The sequence below is a fragment of the Leptodactylus fuscus genome, chromosome 2 (assembly GCF_031893055.1).
Source record: "Leptodactylus fuscus isolate aLepFus1 chromosome 2, aLepFus1.hap2, whole genome shotgun sequence".
NCBI classification, from domain to species: Eukaryota; Metazoa; Chordata; class Amphibia; order Anura; family Leptodactylidae; genus Leptodactylus; species Leptodactylus fuscus.
The window spans coordinates 241,675,376-241,696,101 of NC_134266.1; the positions used below are offsets into that span (position 1 = coordinate 241,675,376).

The window sequence follows — 20,726 nt, forward strand, 5'->3', positions numbered from 1 at the left end:
CATGAAACATGCGGAGAAGAAAGTGTTGCTTGCAGTACTTTTCTCTCCACATGATTCGTGCGGACACCGAGCGGAAACCACACGGACCCTATTACAGTCTATGGGGTCCGTGTGGTTTCTTAGCTAGCTGCTTTTTAATGCGTATAGGTTTCTGTCCAGGTGGTCCCCAAGCGGATTCCCTGAACGGAATATCGAATGCAGAAGTGGTGATGATGGATTCATTAAACAAGTTCAAAGAGGGCCTGGATGCCTTTCTTGGAGAGAAAAATATAACAGGTTATGGACTCTAGATTTTAAGGACACGTTGATCCAGGGTTTTTATACTGACTGCCAGATATGGAGTCAGGAAGGAATTTTTTTCCCTGAAATAGGGCAATTGGCATGAGCGTCATGGGGTTTTTTGCCTTCCCCTGGATCAACACTATAAGGGATTGTAGGGTTGGACTTGATGGACTGATGTCTTTATCCATCCTCATCTACCATGTAACAGGTGTGAATCGGGCCTTAGTAAATCATCTCCAGGATACTTCATTGACTATCCTACAGTAAAGGAGCTTTGCATTTATATAACAGTGTTATGTTTCAGTAATATTTTTCTGATAATATCAGTATTTAATATTTGAGCATATCTAATTTTGAGAAAATGTATGTGCCTATAGATAAAACAAACATACAAATATAAAAAAAAATGCTTCCCTGGTAACATAAATGCAATTGCAGTGGTTACGCTGACCATACATGTTCAGTAGGTGACGCCTGAACACACTTTTGGCCATCAGCTATTCCTTCCACAACCCCATGCATGTGCATGCTCAGTTTAGCTGTCTGTGCCTTGAGTTGGCCAGTACTGGGCATGTTGAAATTCACCCCTTCTTTGACCAGTACGATCACTACTGTACAAGTTAGCATTAATGGCTGTAAGATAACCTTAGGCCGGGTTCACACGATGTATTATGGCACATAATGTGGTATGTAGACGCCGCGGGATCTTTTGCGGGCCATATACGCTCCCATTGTTTTCAATGTGAGCCGGTACTGCAAACAATGGGAGCGTATACGGCCCGCAAAAGCTCCCGCGCCGTCTACGTACCACATTACGTGCCAAAATACTCCGTGTGAACCTGGCCTTATGACGCTAGGTTCACACCTATGTACAGTTTTCCGTTCTTCAGGTCCGCATGGGCCCCCGAAGAACAGAAACTTAATACGCAGATTAAGTGGAAACAGATTCGGGTACGGAAACCCCAAATGGAGAATGAGCGCTAGAGTGAACCTAGCCCTATCTGCTATTGCAGTCATGTATTAAGAGTATTGCCGGGCACCTGTGACACTAAAGTAGTCTAGCTATTTGGCATAAAAGACTAAATTCAATCTCTCCTTCCTTTCCTCCAGATATCTGTATATGTGCCACCAGGAGCTCAGTTGTCCCTGCCTGACCATATGAGCACTTCCTATACTCCTGCCACATCTAATACCAATCTCAATTACAAATTGCTGTGCCCTCGCAGTGACCGGGGCCATGCCAGCCTGGAGATTAGATATTACAGGCTGCTCCTGTGTATCCGCAGTCATTAATGCCGCCACAATTCACATCCCGTGTCCTTGACACCCTGAACCTGGAGCTGATAGAAGCAAATGTGCCAGTTTTCACCCTCAGAACCGCCTGATGCTGAGAATGTGCAGTAAAGTAGAAATCCTCCAGATCTCGCCTCCCAGTATGAATTAGCTCGGAGCTGGAGCTTGTGCCTAAATAACTGGAAAATGACTGAGCTTCTGTCCACGGTTGCGAAGATGGCACAAAGCGTGGGGGCTGGTTATCATATTCTGTACTCCTCATGAAATAATTCCAGAGAATTTTTTTCTTAGATCTCTACATTGGTCAGTTCTTCTGTTAGGGCTCGTTCACATAGGGCAAGAGGGGGCGGATTTTGGTGCAGAATCCTTCTCAAAATCCGTCCCCTCACAATAGAGGTCTATTCCCGCTAGCGGAAAAAAGAAGCTGCCCTTTCTTCAGGCGGATTCTGCGGCTGATTCAGCCTCACGGCAGCATCCTCCGGACTGGGCCCATTCATTTGGGCCTACTCCGGAGTGAGAAGCCGTGACTGTCGGGCGTCAAAATCAGTGTCAAAATCAGGACCAAAATATGGCATCCCGTGCCCCGTGTGAACTAGCCCCTATTTTTCCTACACATTTTTGAATAAATTGACAACTGGGTGTAGAAGGAGTGTCAAAGGTTTATTCTTGTTTAGATGACCACATTGTGCATATATATTACCCATACACCACAAACTTAGGCTGGATTCACACCAGCACTCGCACTCCGTTCAGGGATTCTGTCCTTGAATCCGCTTGAAAAATCCGGAGGGAAAATTACTGCAAGCAGTTCCTTTCTCTCCTCATTTTTTCGGGCGGAAACCTGACTGACCCCATTATATTCTACTGGGTCCGTGGGTTTCTGCGGGTGAATGTTTTTTTCACCTTATCAGTATGTTTTTGGGTCTTTGGAGTGTGGGAGGAAATCCACGCAAACATAGGGAGAACATACAAACTCCTTGCAGATGTTGCCCTAGTCAGGATTCGAATCCAGAACTCCAGCGCTGCAGTGCTAACCACTGAGTCACCATGCTGCCTACGGTTGAACACTTTTTAAGTGAATTGGGTTTATGTTTTTCAAGTCCCCAAGTGGACCTGTAGACCGGAAACCCAAACGTTAATATGAACCTAGCATTAGAGAGACTTGTAACTTAAAGACTTACAGATGACGTAGCTTTTTTTCTCCCTAAGCAAATATGTTCTGCGCTCAACTGTAGCAATGTATATCTGTACAGTGGACTATTATTGTAAGAAATGTTCGAAGTAGACTTCATGTTTTAGGAAACAGAATCCAGATGTTATCCACTCAACGTATGCCAAAGGACACATTTCTGGCTTATGTTTGGCCTAGAAACCTACATGTATGTCACAGTATACATTTGCGTCCTTTCTTCCTAATTAAAAGTAACGTTTCTGTGACCCCAGACCGCTGAACCCATACTTCCCTATGCTAGTTATTTGTATAGATCTTACTCATCTTTCAGTCAATTCTTTGCAAGATTTTTCCAAGCTTTATTTTTTTGTTATAGGATGCCATTGAGTGATGTTTCTATTAGAGTTGGTAATATTAAATCTGTACCTTGAAAGATAAGCAGTGCCAATTCTTTTCTACAGAAAAGCCATCTCAATGCTTCGTACACTAGACACAGCTGTATTCGGCCAGAAGGAGACATAGTTCTTAGCATTGTCTGCAATAACTGTCTGCACCTGATCATAAATTTTCTGTAACGAGACTATATGGCTTTGTTCAGACTATAAGTAACTCATTACGAGACAAATGATGTAAGAGTGATTCTGCTTCTGGAACGTACAGTCATCTAAGGGATTAAAGTGCTATCCCAGAATCAACCCTTTCCACAAGACAGAGGATTAGTATCTGATCATTGGGGGTCCCACTGCTAGATCCCATATTCCCTCTTTCAATGAAGGGGCGATCATTTGTTTGCCTACGCTTCATTCATAGTCTATCAGACTGACAAGGAGTGAGGGCAAATAAAGCTTCCTTCTTGGGTTCCTAGACCAATGTCACATCTAGTGTGTACCATATCCGAGCTGATATTGTCTGGTTGTCTGAGTATATCGTGAATGGTAAAACCTGGGGGGTAAATCCTGGGGATGAAATGACAAAGCGAATATTACTCTCATGTTAAATCCTGCACTGCCTCGTTGCCATCAATGTGGTAGTCCATGCTGGTCTCTGTTTACTGATATTGTAGCCAATCATTGATGCCAGAATGTCTGGCAACAAACTTTCGAGTGGTCACATGGGTGTACAGGACATCATCAATGCAGCAATAGTAAATCGAGACCACCGGGAATTGTAGAGCAGCGCTGGATTGGATGGGTGTATGATGGTTGGTTGGTTATCACATTCTCTGTTACCATTTATGATAATCTCCGACAACTAGTATATATTACATACAATAAGAATATACAACTGCTTACATCTTCCATTTACTCCTACTTAAAAAGTATACATATAATAGTAAATATGGCAGACTGGGATGTCCCCATTCGGCTTGCCTACATTTTTTCCCCATTCCATCCACTGTCTAAAAAATTGGTGAGCTGGTCACTTTCTAGGTGCAGCCCAGTTAGTAAATCTGGGCCAATGTATGTCAACCTGCTTACGACGGTTTAGTATACGCTGTTGTAGCCAAACATATACTCTTTAGGTGTACCTGTAGCTAATGATGTCCTGTTGGCACAAGAGAAGAAATTGAAAATGGAAGAATTTCTCATTATATACACTGAATTGACCCCAAACAAACCGTGAACCTAGACACATCACACTCAACACTCACAAGTCAAATCAAATCAAATAGGCTTTATTGGCACGTCCGAATGGCTATTTGGCATTGCCAAAGCTAGTAAAGTGTGTGGGGCGGGAGAGTTGGAGTCGAGGGGGAGAGTATGGGGGGGGTGGCTGATTTGGGGTATAACAGTCCATGGAGTGTCAACTTCCTCTTAGTTGGTGACCGCTATATGGGGAGGTGGGTTGGGGTGGGGCATCTGGTTTGGGATATAACAGTCCGTGGAGTCTCATCTTCCTCTTATTTGGTGACAGCTGGACACGTATTGGGCAGTGATCTCCACAGTGGCCTCTTCTTCTCCCAGTAGGATGTAGAGTTTCCTCCTCTCGTCTGCAGATATGAAGTCTGGGATGTGGGCAGAGAGTCTTTGGTAGTAGACGGCCCTCACAGCTGAGTATTTGGTGCAGTGTAGCAGGAAGTGGTCACAGTGCTGGCACAGTCTGTTCTCCCGTGGCTTGTACATCTGCCTGTGTCGTCCCGTCTCCATCTCCTGGTTGTGGGTGCTCAGTCTGTACCTGCTCAGGGCCTGTCTGTGTTTGGGGTGGCGTATTTTCCATGCTCAGGTTTTGCTTATTTGGGTAGAGAAGTCAGCCTACTTTGGTTGGCAGGTATCATCTACTGAACCAAAAACTTGAGCAGGACAGAAGAAATACTGATTTAGTGGTTTATATTGTATGTTTCAGTGCTGCCTTAAAGTAACAGAGCTTTTTCTTTTAGGTGAAAGCTATGTTTGTGGATCTATTGAGCCATTTAAAAAACTGGAGTACACAAAGAATGTAAACCCCAACTGGTCTGTGAATGTGAAGACAACTGCTAGCCCTCGCTCAGTGCAACCTCTGGCTACACCTAAGCCTAGCACCTCCGAGGGAAGAGAGAACAAAGATTTCATTAGGCCAAAGCTCGTCACAATCATCAGGAGTGGTGTGAAACCGCGCAAAGCTGTCCGGATTCTCCTAAACAAGAAAACAGCTCATTCATTTGAGCAAGTTCTCACTGATATCACGGATGCCATAAAACTGGATTCCGGGGTGGTGAAGCGTCTCTATACACTGGATGGAAAACAGGTATGTCATGAAATTGAACGGTTGTTGGTCGAGAATTACCAAATCATTGTATTGTCATCTGGATATGGATTTCTTAGAAGTATTCAATCTAATTTGTGAAACATTTGTGTTTTATGAAGTCCTTCCAATAAGTAGCAGACCGTTAAGATTTCATTATCCAAAATTCAGTTGTCTTTTGATGAGTTAACCCATTACTTGGGACTCAAAAACTTACCAGTGTGTCAAAACCAAATGGTTTTTCTCATAAAACCCATTTCAATAGGTAAACAAATCCCCCCATTGAGCTACATTGCCCCATGACGTTGAATTGTTGACTCCTAGGAAAATGCAGATCCTGTGCAGTGGCTAAATTGTAGCATTATGTGGCAACCATTCAGATAAATGGTAGTCTTGTAAGGAATGGATTGACTTGGTCCACCAGAATGACTCTTTATTACATCAAGGCACTCGTTTTTCCTTATAGAGTAAGGTTCTGCATAGTGGATCGAATAGAGCATATGGTCAGTGAAGGATCCCTAAAAATTGATAGTGGGGTAGGTCTCTCTGCATAGAACCCAACAACAGCCAAGAAAAGAATAGGTCCGATTACTATTATTATAAAACTAATGGACTCCAATCTTGAAAATCCCCCCATGGAGGACATCGCTGCAATGAGTACCAGAAAGTACCTTGTACTTTTTAACCATGGTACTGGCTCAACTCATTATGATTTTAGCTTGACTCAACTTGGTTTCGGTACTATAATATACCTGGTGCCGGATGCTTTTTGAACTACCTGTTTTAGATTGGATAACAAGTGAACCAAAGTGGTATTAGAAGGTCACATATCCAAAAACAGCTTAGATAAGAGGTCTTCTCTATAGATGACACCCAGCTATGGGAACCAGGTGAAGCAGTGGAAAACAAACTACATAGAATCAAGCTGAGTCGAGTAGAAACAAAATCGAGCTGACACCTTGCAGTCAAAAACTGGCTTATGTGCATGTGTATAGAGATGGTTACAAGGAATAACTGCAAACAGGTTAAGTGTTAGGCCAGTAGCTATATAAGTTGGGTGACCACTTTAATACTGACCTAGTCCTATGGAAGTAACCACAAGTGTATGATACATATCTGGGACCATGAGATCTAGCAAATGATGGGTCCTATCTGTATTGTCCAAGAATATGAGATAATAGACAGTGATGACTATGGATGATGAAGATGGAGATAGATGGTTTGACCTTGCAGCAGAAGGTAGGTAGAGACTCAAGGAACTCAGTTCAAGCAATGAATAGAAAAGGTAAAGGGCTCGTAGTAGTTTTTATGGAAGCAGTAGTAGATTTTGGAACCCACATTCTGCTGATTTGTCACTTTAGAGTGAACTTCCAATTTATTTTGCTCTGTGGTCCCATGGTTTCACCCCTGATGTCCGTGCAATATACAGATCACGTTTACCTATTCTGGAGATATTACATTACCCAGGTTGGAGCACAACAAAAAGTAAAAACTTCTGTTACGTCGTGCTGTTATGAGATTCTTATCTCAATACATTGTTTTTTACTTATATACCCATAATGTACATCTTGGCCTCCATTCCTGCAGTTAAGATGCATTTAATGGTTGCACTAAAACCAAAATGCCCTTTCATTTACTCGGTGGTAATTATGGAGTGACAAGCACCATTATGACAATCGTATAGCGGTGTTAAATGACTGCAGTGAACGGTATGATGGTTGTCAAGGAAATGGTTGGGTTTGAAATGTTTCAGCCACATCTCGTGCATTAGCATACAACATATATATTTGATGAGCCGTGGAGAGAGTGTGCCGCCACATCAGTAATTATTCAGTGATCGCTTATTTACATGGTATCTGCCAAAGAATTCATCAGAGAAGAAACCGGCCTGGTACTAAAGGCTTGCAGGGTTGGGGAGATCATCCTAAACCCAGAGTTATGGCTGGAGGAGCAGTAACAGTATAGCGGTTTGGGGTATCCAGCTTTCGTTACTAATTTATATAAGAGGTATGGGAGATATATTGTTCTTTACGACTTGAAGCATACCTAACCTTTAAATAAAATTTGCATAAACTGAGTAGTGCAGTGCGTCTATCTAGAAATAACACTACGTCTGTGTGCTTCCATTGCTACCCTGGCTAGCGACATCGGTCCTAGCTGGCAACAAGTATCATAGCTTGCATTGCTGCCCCAGAGCTAACCTTCTCAGGAATAACGCTATTTCTGGTCATTATCTGCATTGTTTAGCTGTTTTCCTCTCTGCAGGGTCTACCTGTAGTCTGCATTTCTTTCTGAGCTTTCATACACTGCACACAGTAAGTAGAGAGGAACCTGCTTCTTAAACTTTCTTATTCAGAAAGATACACAGGGCATATATAGAGAAGTACTAACATGTTCTCATTTTGATAAAGTACTTTAGTTGTTATAGAAAGCTCCAATCTATCTCCAGCATCACACTAAACGTGTTTCTGATGCTATATGTTTCTCCCTCGGCTCACTCCTTGCCCCTTTACTTTCACCAGACTTCTGTAGATGTGCAATCGAGTTATATGACCTGCAGTCCGTCTTGAGACTGATATAACATAATTTTCATAATGGAAGTCAGTTTATCAGAGGGAGGGGTGTATAGAAATATACTAATAAGGTATTTTTTCTGATAAGATAGATAACTAAATTAACAATTGTAAAGATTCCTTCTGAAGTTCCAATGCTGAAGATCCATTACCATACATGGACCATAGTACAACAACAGTACACCAATATAGCAGCCTACATTCTGCAGATAGGTCCCGCACAGGATAAAGACCCTATGTAGAACCTGATGCTCGTTACACAATATATAGGACATGAAACCTAACAGTCCATGAAATATATTACATATGTGTATGGTACATACAAACCAAGCGCTAAAGATAATTCCTTCCCCTTACATCAAGCCAGGCACATGGACGCTGCATGCCCTGAACTTATTTTCATGAAGCTTATTGTTCAATCATAGACCTGAATGTGTTTTTTCAGCTTTCCATTAGTGGAAGATTAGCCGATTAATAGGAATAATAAAGAGGATGAAGCATACATGGCCCGGTGTCTCTCCTTAATGAGATTACATGCTCCCGATACAAGGCCTGTCACAAAAGGAGAAAATCCGTATGACATCGGGCTTCACGGACAGGATTAGCCACCTCTATATTGTGCCATGCTGATATAGTACTGATAAGGGTATCCTGAGTCATAAAATGTGGGTTAGGGTATTCCAGGTAAAGGTTAGCATTGGGCAGCGGGGTACGGTAGTGTCCTAGTCTTTTACCTGAATTATGGACAAGGCAACATAGCTTATTAGCATCTTCTATTGCAACACCCAGGACATATCCCCTGCCCTAGTGTAGAAGACAGACTTTGCTTCTGTTCTCTGGCGCTTTTACTAAGCTTTTCGGCAGAGCTCTTTTGGCACCTATAGTCATGACTTGTCCATTTTGTAATCCCATATTATCCTCTAATCTTATTACTTTGTGCAGTGGTTCTGTGATAAAGCGATGGGAAAAACCTAGATAATAATCGGGCAGCAATTATATTATTAATGATGGGGTGTGAGCCCAAAACACGGCGCATGCTGTATTAGGTAAAGAGGTGTAAAATGTACAAGTAGCATAGTATACACATAACATCACCTTTAATATTAAAGAGCCTCATGTTCTCACATGGTGGCATGCTGTGGTTTGAAGTGCCAATATTGGAGGAATGCCCTCTGCCGAAACTGAGATAGGATAGTCCAAGTAGCATTATTTAGGACTCTCTTTCAGGAGAAAACTCTCGCACATGACACCCATCTGTTGACAACTGTTTTGGGGTCTTTGTTCTTTTTCAGAACAAAGCAAGATACTAGTTGGCTGGTTCAGATTGAGATACCTTTAGCACTGTTCGAGAAGGCGGGGGGTACTGGTTCTCCATGAAGAGATCCTGGTGTTAAATATAGGGTCTTGCCTGTAAGTAAGTTTCCATATACCACATGGATCTTATCAATATGCCAACGTACCACAAAATAAAAGTATGACAGTGATTTATAGTAGTGGGATTATGAGCATATCAAGATCCATGTAAAGGATATATAATATTTAGGATATATATATGATGAAATATATGAAGTTGAAGTCGTAGCTTGGCCTAGTTTTTTGTTTACCTGATAGTCACTGATAAACCTTACCTTTAAGAACTGGAATTATATAAAACTAAACACCCACAATTATATCAAGTGTAATGAAAATGATATTATTTTGCACCCATATATGGACCATATGGGATTTTTTAAAGATGTTTTTAAGTAGAGGAAACTTCTGAAGAACATTTCTGAGATACACACAGCCCTGTACGCTTTGTAAAGCTTCCTCAAAACTAGATTTACAGTCTGTCACTTCTGTCTCTGGGACGATAACTTTGATGCACATCTATGAAAGTACTGTAATGTCATGGTGGTGCTTTCAAAATTTTCGGCAATTGTCATTTGTTCTATGATGGGAAGATGTGTGTTATGAAGGGGTGCCATGCATAGATGCCTCACTGACACTAGGTGGTATATTCACCATAGATATAGCCCATATCGCCCATGGAGAAGATGAGTGATGGAGACCCAGTTAGGTAACATAAACCTGGAAAGGTCTCCCATTCTCCATAGACACAACACCAGGCAAGAAAAGAGAAACGCAGCGTACCTGTCTTATCGTCCTTCCAACAATGAATGGGAACCAGTGGCAAATAAGCACATGGCACTCCCAACCCAATGAAGCTGGGAAAACACCAATATTGAGGCGCCCCATTTTAACTTTTCATCATCTAGTGATCGATCTCCAAAGTGTGTGTGATCATTGTTGTAGAGACGGCATGTAACTGCTAAGGGGCCCGTAATGGGAGGGTGCCCTGTGCTCAAATGGTGTCATAGTGGCTATACACTCATTCAGTGTGGGTGAGCAGGAATAGTAGGACTTACGTTATTTTTCAACAAGTCGCTGAAGCTTTTTTACGTGAAAATAGTAAATGATATACCCCTGATCTCAGTATTCCCCTCTATCCTCTGCTGCCCTTCTATAGGGTAGGATAGGAGACCTGGCAGGACCACTTGAAATAATATTCCTGTATACAATCTGATGGGTTCACCATACTTGATCTACACTTTGAGGAACTTCTAAGAACAGTATTTCTGAGCAGCCGCCCACTCCTATGTCACTTACCAGTTGTAATGGATTCTAGATTAGCACGGGAGCTGTGATTCATTTCAGAGCTTCCGAAGACATCTGTATATTAATGTCAGGAAAGTGTGTATTCCAGGAAACTAATAATAATTCATGCAATTTAGCAAGTATAAGGGCAGGGGGGGGGGGGGGTGAATTTATCAGTCTCTGTGCACCAGTTTTCTGGTGTGGAGCAAATGTGGTGCAATGCCCTTTCTTGTGCCAAATGTGCACCATAACCCCTGTTCTGCCCCTTGCTCACCACATTGTGTGAACGTGGGTGTAGCAGGAAATGGGGTGATCCAGGGAGGGGACGCAGAGGGCCTATTCACACGGAGTAAATGTGGCACGCAATGTGCCGCGTTTACGGGACGTTAGCGCCGCGATTTTGATGGTGCATGTTTGCGGTTGCGTTAACGCGTGTTTACGCGGTGCTAACGCGACCGCAAACATGCACCGTCAAAATCATGGCGCAAACGTCCCGTAAACACGGCGCATTGCGCGCCCATTTACTCCGTGTGAATAGGCCCAGAGTCCCAACAAACATATTCATGCCAGTTTTCTCCATTTTGGCACATAGGAGCAGCCCTGATTTATGAAAAGGCCTGTGCCTATTGGGTGCTTTACTAGGAATGGTGTACGAAATTGGGCAAGTGAGGCGTAGATCGGGGGTTGTGCTGCATGTCTGGTGCAAAAAAAGGGCCAAATGTGTACCACAATATTATCCTTCCATGATTCATTTGAATGGAGAGTGTGCATCCATTGACCCCCTAAATCCAAAAATGAGGGATGGACTTCCCCTGTTATGGATCGGGACTCCTATAAATGTCTCTTTGGTAGCAAAACAGCAGTGGTCAATGCTTGTAAGACATAACATATGTGCTTTACAGTATTGGATGCGTCAGTTACTAGTGGACACCATCTTAGGGTCCTTATGGTGCACTTTGTACTATTCTCGGACACATCACATGATGAGGGCTCCTTCAGTGGACAGTGAGCGTATGATATATTATATGCATTAGTAATCCCATCAGGTCTGTAGCAGACTCCGCTCTTGCCGGCAGAAAACAAATGACTTCCATCTCCGCTGATTCAGTGGATTTCGCCAGGTTCACACACCCGCTGCAGCACCAGACGTAGTATTTATGACGGATAATTCTCTCTCTCCTTTACTTTCTCACTGCCAGCGTCATATTGAATTGTATTGGTTATACATACAGGAAAATCTATGTAAGCCATAACAAGGTTTTATTGCTTCCTTGCCTATAGGTATACAGAATGACGGTGATAAGTATCCCCTTGCATTTATAAGAATGCTCCTACGCGATCACTAATATATAATAACATATTCATTTCTAGATAAAATATCTCAGATGATTACGTGTTTCTTATTCTCTCTTGTATGTTGCAGAGGTTGTCAGGGGACGCGGCGCGGCTCCTTTTTCCATATTTTCCTGAATCAGTCAGTTTTATCACATCTCCCTGGTAACCCAATTGTCTGCTAGTTGCCAAGGAACAGCTCCTTGAGCATGGAACACAAGAACAGTACAAAGTGATTTCATTCTTGGCAGACGTATGCTGATGGCGAGGGGATAGTTTAATGGATAATTGCAGCTTTCACTAGGATGTACTGGATTTCCTGACTGCACAGATCTACATGCTAGATATATCCATTATGTACATTATTTAGCCATGCACGTTAAAGGGGAACCAGTCGCCAATAGACTGTGATCCTACTCTATACCTTTAACTGCTATATGAAGAGATTACTGATAAAATTGTGAGCAGAGGCATAACTAGGAAAGAGCAGGCCCCATAGCAAGTTTTTGAATCGCCCTCTCTCCCCCCCCCCCCCCCAGCCCCCACACGGTATAATGCCCCCTATTACTGACTCCACACCCTATATAACACCCTTTACTGATGCTTCACATAGTATATCGCCTCTTTATTGTCCAACATACAGTATATTGCCTCCTTTATTGGTCCCCCTACAGTATACTGCTCCCTTTACTAGCTCCATACAGTATACTGCACCTTTAAAGTACGTTCCCCCTTTACAGGACCGCATACAGTACGTGCGCCTTTTTACAGACCTCCATACAGTAAGTGTCCCTTTGCAGATCCCTTAATGGTAAGAGCTAGAGATGAGCGAACAGTAAAATGTTAGAGATTTGATATTCATTTCAAGTAGCCCCTCAATATTCGACTACTCGAATCGAATAACGAACGCTATTATAGTCTATGGGGGAAAATGCTCGTTTCAGGGGTAGGCAACGTTCAATCAAATTATACTTGCCAAGTCCACGAGTGAGGGTCGGGCTGGATCCTCCGAGAAGTCTTCTCCGTGCAGCGTCCCTGCGGCATCTTCTGGCTCTGAATTCACTCTGCCAGCCATCAGGCCTGAGCAGAGCCGACTGCGCATGCCCGCACTACAAGCGGGCATGCGCAGTCGGCTCTGCCCAGGCCCGATGCCTGGCAGAGTGAATTCAGAGCCAGAAGACGCCGCGGGGAAGCTGCACGGAGAAGACTTCTAAAGGTAGGAGAAGAACCAGCGTTGATTGGCCGACTGTATAGCATTCAGCCAATCAATGCTGGTTCTACATCGAACTTTTACATTCGAATAGCGAGTGGTACTCGATCGAGTACGAGTATTTCGAATACCGTAGAATTCGATCGAATACCTACTCGATTGAGTACTACTCGCTCATCTCTAGTAAGAGCACCTTTTTCAGGACCACCCTCAGTAAGTGCCCCCTTTACAGGTCCCATATAGTAAGTGCCTCCTTTGCACACACTGAATACAGCAAGTGCTCACTTTGCAGAAGCCCATACAGTAAGTGCCCCTTTTTACAGGCCCCCATTTAGTAAGCATCCCTTTGCAGGTCCATCTACAGTAAGGGCCTGTTCACACGACAGAAACCTTTTGAGTTGCCCGCGTGGCTAGCCACAACGAGATGCCAATACACTGCATCCCGCTCCTGATTAGGCCCGAATGAATGGATCCAATCAGGAGGGTGTCTTGAACTGCGGACACTGCGGCTGAGTTAGCTGCAGAATCTGGGAGAAGATAGGGCATGTTGCTTCGACTCCCAAGGGACTCCTATTAAAATGAATGGGAGCCTTTTTTGCAGGTGGATTTTGAGGCAGATTCTGCATCAAAATCCGCCTGCAAAAAACTCTGTGTGAACATACCCTTAGTGTCCCCTTTGCAGGACCAAGTTCAGTAAGTGCCTCCTTTACAGGTCCCGAATACAGTAAGCGCCCACTTTGCAGCACCCCATACAATAAGTGTACCCTTTACTTTACAGGCTCCCACAGACTGACTTTAATCCATTACCTACTGGATCACTCCAGCAAGTATTGGCCAATATTCACTTACCCGTCCCTACGTCTGTCCACGGCCTCCTTTGTCATCAGCCTCTTGTTGTATATTATGTCAGGACACAATGTCCGGATACTGTTATATCAGCCCTGAAGGCTGAAGACAAAGCGGAGGAGGCCATGAATATTAGTGGGGATAGGTAAGTGAATATATTACAAAAAGAGGAAAGCAGCAGGGCCGGGCCTTAATGTCACGGGTCCCATAGCAGACACTACAGTAGTTCCACCTCAGATTGTGAGGGCTATCTGACTCTGACTCTGCACACGCTCCGCTGAAATGTTGATATAATGCCGTATGCTGTACTGGCTACCTGTAGTGTTGTGAATATATGGATATTTTATATATACTACACATATATATTTTACAGCCTCACACCAACTGACTACAGCCCTGACATGACTCTTATCATTGAGCCTATCTTATCTTACTAAATCTATCTATATAGTATACAGGAAAAAGTCTGTCATCTTTAATATTCTATTACACCTGTCTTTTTAAGGGTCTGTTCACATTCAGTTAAATTTTGCTGATGTTTTTGATGGTAAGATTCATGGTCATAGTCTGTCTCTTATAATGCTGCATTCACATCTGAAGAACTAATAAATGGTCTGTCAAATGAGGGGCAGCAAAGCATCTGAGGTAACCCAATCGACCATAACGGGGTCTGCCGGGTGTCCCTTATATTTTAACAGAAAGTACTAGATGAAAAAGACGGTCTAAGGCTTAGTTTACACGCAATTCCGCGTGTGCTTATTCCGTCGCGGCTGCCGTGACAGGATGCCGGTGCAGTGCACGGCATCCCGTTGCGGCTTTCTGCTCCGGATTAGGCCCAAATGACTGGGCCTATTCTAGAGCCTGCTGCCACGAGACGGACGCTGTGGCTGAAGCAGCCGCGGATTCCACCTGAAGAAAGGCAGCTTGTTTCTTTTTTCCGCTAGCAGTAACATGCCACTAGCGGAAAAAAGAACGCTAGCAGTCTACATAGACCATCATTGTGAGGGGGCGGATTATGAAGTGGATTCCGCGCCATAATCCGCCCCCTCTTGTCTAGAGATGAGCGAGTACTGTTCGAATCAGCCGATCCGAACAGCACGCTCGCATAGAAATGAATGGACGTAGCCGGCACGTGGGGGGTTAAGCAGCCGGCCGCCGTCAAAGCAGAAGTACCAGGTGCATCCATTCATTTCTATGGAGCGTGCTGTTCGGATCGGCTGATCCCAACAGTACTCGCTCATCTATACTATTGTCCCATGTGAACGGGACCTTAGGGTTTGTTTACATGGAGTATTTCGCAAGTTGATTTTGAGATGGAATTTGCCTCAAAAAACACCTCCTATTCATTTCAGTAGCAGTTTTTTAGGCGATAGTATGGATTCAATAGAACTTATCATTTATTCATTTATGTATTTGCTAATTCTAGGCTTAGGAGTCTGGTTGGTTCCATTCAGTGATTGGCACACTTATACAGGGAACCCTGTCAATTACTGATTAGGACCGCCCACTTGACTCTTAAGCACAGAATGAGCAGAGATAGAAACTGATAAATGGCAATTTATACTGGAACCTTTCTAACAAAATTTTAGAACACTCTGTTCTTGCTCTATAACTTGGACTGTATTTTCAATTGGACATGTGAAAAAAAATCCTATATGACCTACTATTTCATTATGCAGCCGGGATGTAGGGTCCTAAACTGGCTGATATATTAACTGGTCCTTTTACCAATCTTTATAAAGTATAACTTGCTGGAAATGAGTTTGGGAGCTCTTAGCTTCTGGCGCATGCGCATTGTGCAGGTGACGTAACCCAATGTACTACTGAATGTGCAGTAAATTGAGATGTCCTGGGTAGAGCTTCATCTGTGCAATCCAAAACTGAGAACCGGATTAATCTACAATAAATTATTAAATGCTTTATAAAGATTATGGAAATGGACAGATTTGATAATTGGCAGATTTGGAATCATAAATCTCAGCTACACAATGACGTTCTGGTGGCCCCAGACTTGGTGGAAGATTTCCTTTAAGGAATAGAATTTATTCAAGTTGTCATTGTATATTTTTGTCTCTCAGTTCAGGGAATTCTGTTGTTTTCAGGCTCTATAATTTCTAAAACTGCAGCCATTTCTCCTAGAAGGACAAGTTAAAGATAAACATCAGAATTGTGTTCCAAAGCAATCAACATTTTTGACAATGATGGAAGTCGATGGGCTTGCCTGATTTCTAAGCATGCCTGGAAGTCCAGTTGGCAGGAGGAGAGCTGTCAACCTGTGTATGTGGTCATGTGCTGATCTGACCACTGGAGGGGAACGGTTCAATCTGCACATAGGAAGTGAAAGTTCCCACAGTTACCACTGGATTATGGAGGAGATTTATGGCAAAACATCAGGATTAAATGTGTTCTTTGGGTCTGATTTATCATGGATTGTGCACCAGAAAAATGTCACACAAGCCATTAAAAAAGCCACAAATTTTATCACAAAAATTTAGACTTTTAGGATGGGGCTTAAAAAAACGCTGCATTTTGCAGTCTCTACCAAGTGGATAGGATTTTGCCTACTACCATCCTGTCATTGCAGAAAATAATCCACACCACAAATGCTTCAAATTGAAAAAAGCTGGCGGTTTCCGTATAGTTGTAATTAGAGATGAGCGAGTACTGTTCGGATCAGCTGATCCGAACAGCACGCTCGCATAGAAATGAATGGACGTAGCCGGCATGCGGGGGGTTAAGCGGCCGGCCGACATCAAAGCGGAAGTACCAGGTGCATCCATTCTTTTCTATGGAGCGTGCTGTTCGGATCGGCTGATCCGAACCGTACTCGCTCATCTCTAGTTGTAATGGAAGCAGAAAGTCCGCAGAGGAAAATTCTGCAGACTTTCCGTGAAAGCGCTGTGGGAAACACCACAATGCGTTTCTGCTGTGGTTATGCGTGTGTCGTAAAGGCCGCGGTTTAGCTGCGGTGGAAACTTGCAGTCACTATCGAATCTCATCTACACATTGCAGAAAAATACTCGCAGCGGAAATGTTGCAATTTTCAAAACCATTGCATTTTTGGAAATCAGAGCATGTGAATTATAATTAGGGTGCATTCACACGGTGTAACGTGCTGCGAGATTTGGCACGTGTACGCCGCGTGACCCTTTGCGTGCCGTACACGCTCCCATTCATTTCAATGGGAGCGGGGATCGTATGCGCCGCGCTAGTTTGCGGCCGTGAATAAATGCACGGCCGCAAACTAGCGCAGCGCACACGATCCCCGCTCCCATTGAACTCAATGGGAGCGTGTACGGCACGCAAAGGGTCACGCGGCGTACACGTGCCAAATCTCGCGACACGTTACACCGTGTGAACGAGCCCTTACAGGAACGCCTGTGGCTTCCCTATAGGTTTAATTGATGCAAAAAGTCTGCAGTGGAAAACTCTGTGGACTTCTGTGTAAAGCGTTGCTGGAAAAACCACAGTAAGTTTCCGCTGCAGTTTTTCCTTTATCATACCTCCCAACTTTTGAAGAACTGAAAGAGGGACAAAATGTGCTACGCGCGCCGCGGCAAATTTAGCCCCGCCCAATTTTGTGTTGACTCCGCCCACTCGTTAATTTTTCATGTGCCCGCACACAGTATAATCCTCCTACAGTCACCCGTAAATTATATGTCCCCCCTCTATCTCTCCCCCAGTTTCATATACACCCTTCATCTGCCCCCAGTTTCATGTCCCTCTTCCATCTCTGCCCCCAGATTCATGTCCCTCCATCTCTGCCCCCAGATTCATGTCCCCACATCTCTGCCCCCAGATTCATGTCCCCCATCTCTGCCCCCAGATTCATGTCCCCACATCTCTGCCCCCAGATTCATGTCCCTCCATCTCTGCCCCCAGATTCATGTCCCTCCATTTCTGCCCCCAGATTCATGTCCTCTCCATCTCTGCCCCCATTTTCATGTCCCCCATCTCTGCCCCCAGATTCATGTCCCCACATCTCTGCCCCCAGATTCATGTCCCCCATCTCTGCCCCCAGATTCATGTCCCCACATCTCTGCCCCCAGATTCATGTCCCTCCATCTCTGCCCCCAGATTCATGTTCCTCCATCTCTGCCCCCAGATTCATGTCCTCTCCATCTCTGCCCCCAGATTCATGTCCCCCATCTCTGCCCCCAGATTCATGTCCTCTCCATCTCTGCCCCCAGATTCATGTCCCCACATCTCTGCCCCCAGTTTCATGTCCTCTCCATCTCTGCCCCCAGATTCATGTCCCCCCATCTCTGCCCCCAGTTTCATGTCCACTCCATCTCTGCCCCCAGTTTCATGTCCACTCCATCTCTGCCCCCAGATTCATGTCCCTCCATCTCTGCCCCAGATTCATGTCCTCTCCATCTCTGCCCCCAGATTCATGTCCCCACATCTCTGCCCCCAGTGTCATGCCGTCCTCTCCATCTCTGCCCCCAGTGTCATGCCGTCCTCTCCTTCATCTGCCCCCAGATTCACGTTCCACCTCCACATTAAACTTACCTTCTCCACCGCTCCCTCGCCGCTCTCTGCGCGCCTCTCTCGTTGACACATGCGGCTGAAGGAAGGAGCTGACACAGGTCAGCTCCTCGCTTCGCCACTGCGTGTCTCTCTCCCTGACACATGCGGCTGAAGCTGCTCGCGTGCTCGCTTCGCCGCTGCGTCTCTCTCTCGCTGACACATGCGGCTGAAGCGAGGAGCTGACCTGTGTCAGCTCCTCGCTTCGCCGCTGCCGCCGGCTCCTGGCTTGTACATCGCGTCTACAAGCCAGGAGCCGGCGGCAGCGGCGAAGCGAGGAGCTGACACAGGTCAGCTCCTCGCTTCAGCAGCATGTGTCAGCGAGAGAGAGACGCAGCGGCGAAGCGAGCACGCGAGCAGCTTCAGCCGCATGTGTCAGGGAGAGAGGCGGGCAGCGGCGAAGCGAGGAGCTGACCTGTGTCAGCTCCTTGCTTCAGCTGCATATGTGTTCAACTCAGATCTGCGTCCTCTGGACGCAGATCTGAGTTGAAATCGGGACATACCTCCCTCCAACCGGGACCGCGGGACATGTCACCCAAATCGTGACTGTCCCGCGGAAATCGGGACGGTTGGGAGGTATGCTTTATCGCTTTTTGGCTGAGGCCTGCTACATGGGGCCTAAACCTTAAAGATCTGCGCCTTGCAAGATATTTCTATTAAAAGAGGCAGTGCACAGGGTCTTGTGGTTCCCCATCAGACTTATTATCATTTATTTGAGTTTTATAGACCTGGTATAGACTTCTATTTAGGTGCACAGACACCTGAGCATGTATTTAATTTATGAAAAAACAACTTCAACAGGGCAGGGATTATCAAGACTGGCAATTCCCACACACTGGTTTTGATAATCTCTGCTCTAACAAAGTTTGCACCTAGTCAGCCCCTTTTTGTTTCCATATTTACCAAACTTTTCCTGCATTCCTGGCTCAAAAAAATGCAGCAAAAAACCGTGATGAAAATACATGCTGGTTTTCCCTTTAGCACTTTTCACAGAAAGTCTGCAGAGGTTTCATTAAAGTTTCGGAAAGTTTTGCTCTGCAAACTATCTGCCCTTATTATACCTATGCGGAAAACGTCAGCATTTCCGCAGGTATAATTGACATGCTGCAATTAGCAAAAACAAACGGTTTTTTTCAGAAAACGCAGCTTTTCGCTGCAGATTTTTTTCTACAATGTGTGGATTGGATTAGCCAGAATCCCATTTAATTTGCAGGTAATGTAAAATGCAGCGTTCATTTTTGTTGCCGATTTTTTTAATGGTTTTTTGAGTCAAAATCAGAAGGGAGAAGATATTTTCCTTTCCCTTTGTAGCTACTCCCTTTTTTTAAATAAAAGAAAAGAAAAAAAACTAAGGCTCCGTTCTCACGGAGTAACGCACCGCTCAATTAGACACGTATACACGTGTCAGAGCGTGGCACTTCAAAACAGATCCCATTGATTTCAATGGGTGCCGGCTTACGCGCGCAACACATTGAAATCAATGGGTTACAAAGCTTCCCATTGATTTCAATGTGTAGCGCGTATAAGCCGGCACCCATTTAAATCAATGGGATCTGTTTTGAAGCGCCACGCTCTGACACGTGTATACGTGTCTAAATGAGCAGCGCATTACTCCGTGATAACAGAGCCTAAATCTGCATCAAAAAATACAGCTTTTCCACAATGTGGAGTCTTAGCCTTAGGCCAGGTTCACATGGCAGTTTTTGGACCGGATTTTGACTTGGAGACTGCCTTAGAATCCGGTCCAGAAACGGTTAGCCGCAACTGAATATCGGTGCAGTCCATACAGTGCACTGGCATCCAATTGCAGCATTCCGCTCTGAATTAGGCCCAAATGAATGGGCCTAGTAGAGAGGGGGTGTCGCGAGGCAAATCCGCCTGAAGAAAGAACATGTCGCTTTGTTTTTTTCCCACTCGCGGAAAAAAGAAATAACCAGTTCCCATTGAAGTGAATGGGAAGCAGTTTTTTGAGCCGGATTTTGGACCAAAAAACTACCGTGTGAACCCGGCGTTAAAGGGGGTATACAATTCTCTGCAAGGAGGCTGGAGAAGGGGAAGGAGTTTCTTCTGGTGGAAGTCCTTGCCCCAAGTGACCGCTGAGGCCAGTCAGTGGCCTAAGGAAAGGAACCAGGAC

At 44.6% G+C, this 20,726-nt stretch overlaps 1 protein-coding gene across 3 annotated transcripts in view; it reads left to right on the forward strand.

Annotated features, from left to right (window-relative positions):
• DCLK1 (doublecortin like kinase 1) overlaps positions 1 to 20,726 on the forward strand; it is a 289,553-nt gene that overhangs the window by 48,039 nt on the left and 220,788 nt on the right. For all 3 annotated transcript variants that reach the window (XM_075265954.1, XM_075265952.1, XM_075265953.1), the window contains exon 3: positions 5,124 to 5,470. In XM_075265954.1, the coding sequence (XP_075122055.1) occupies positions 5,124 to 5,470 (347 nt within the window). The remainder of the gene's footprint in view (positions 1 to 5,123; positions 5,471 to 20,726) is intronic.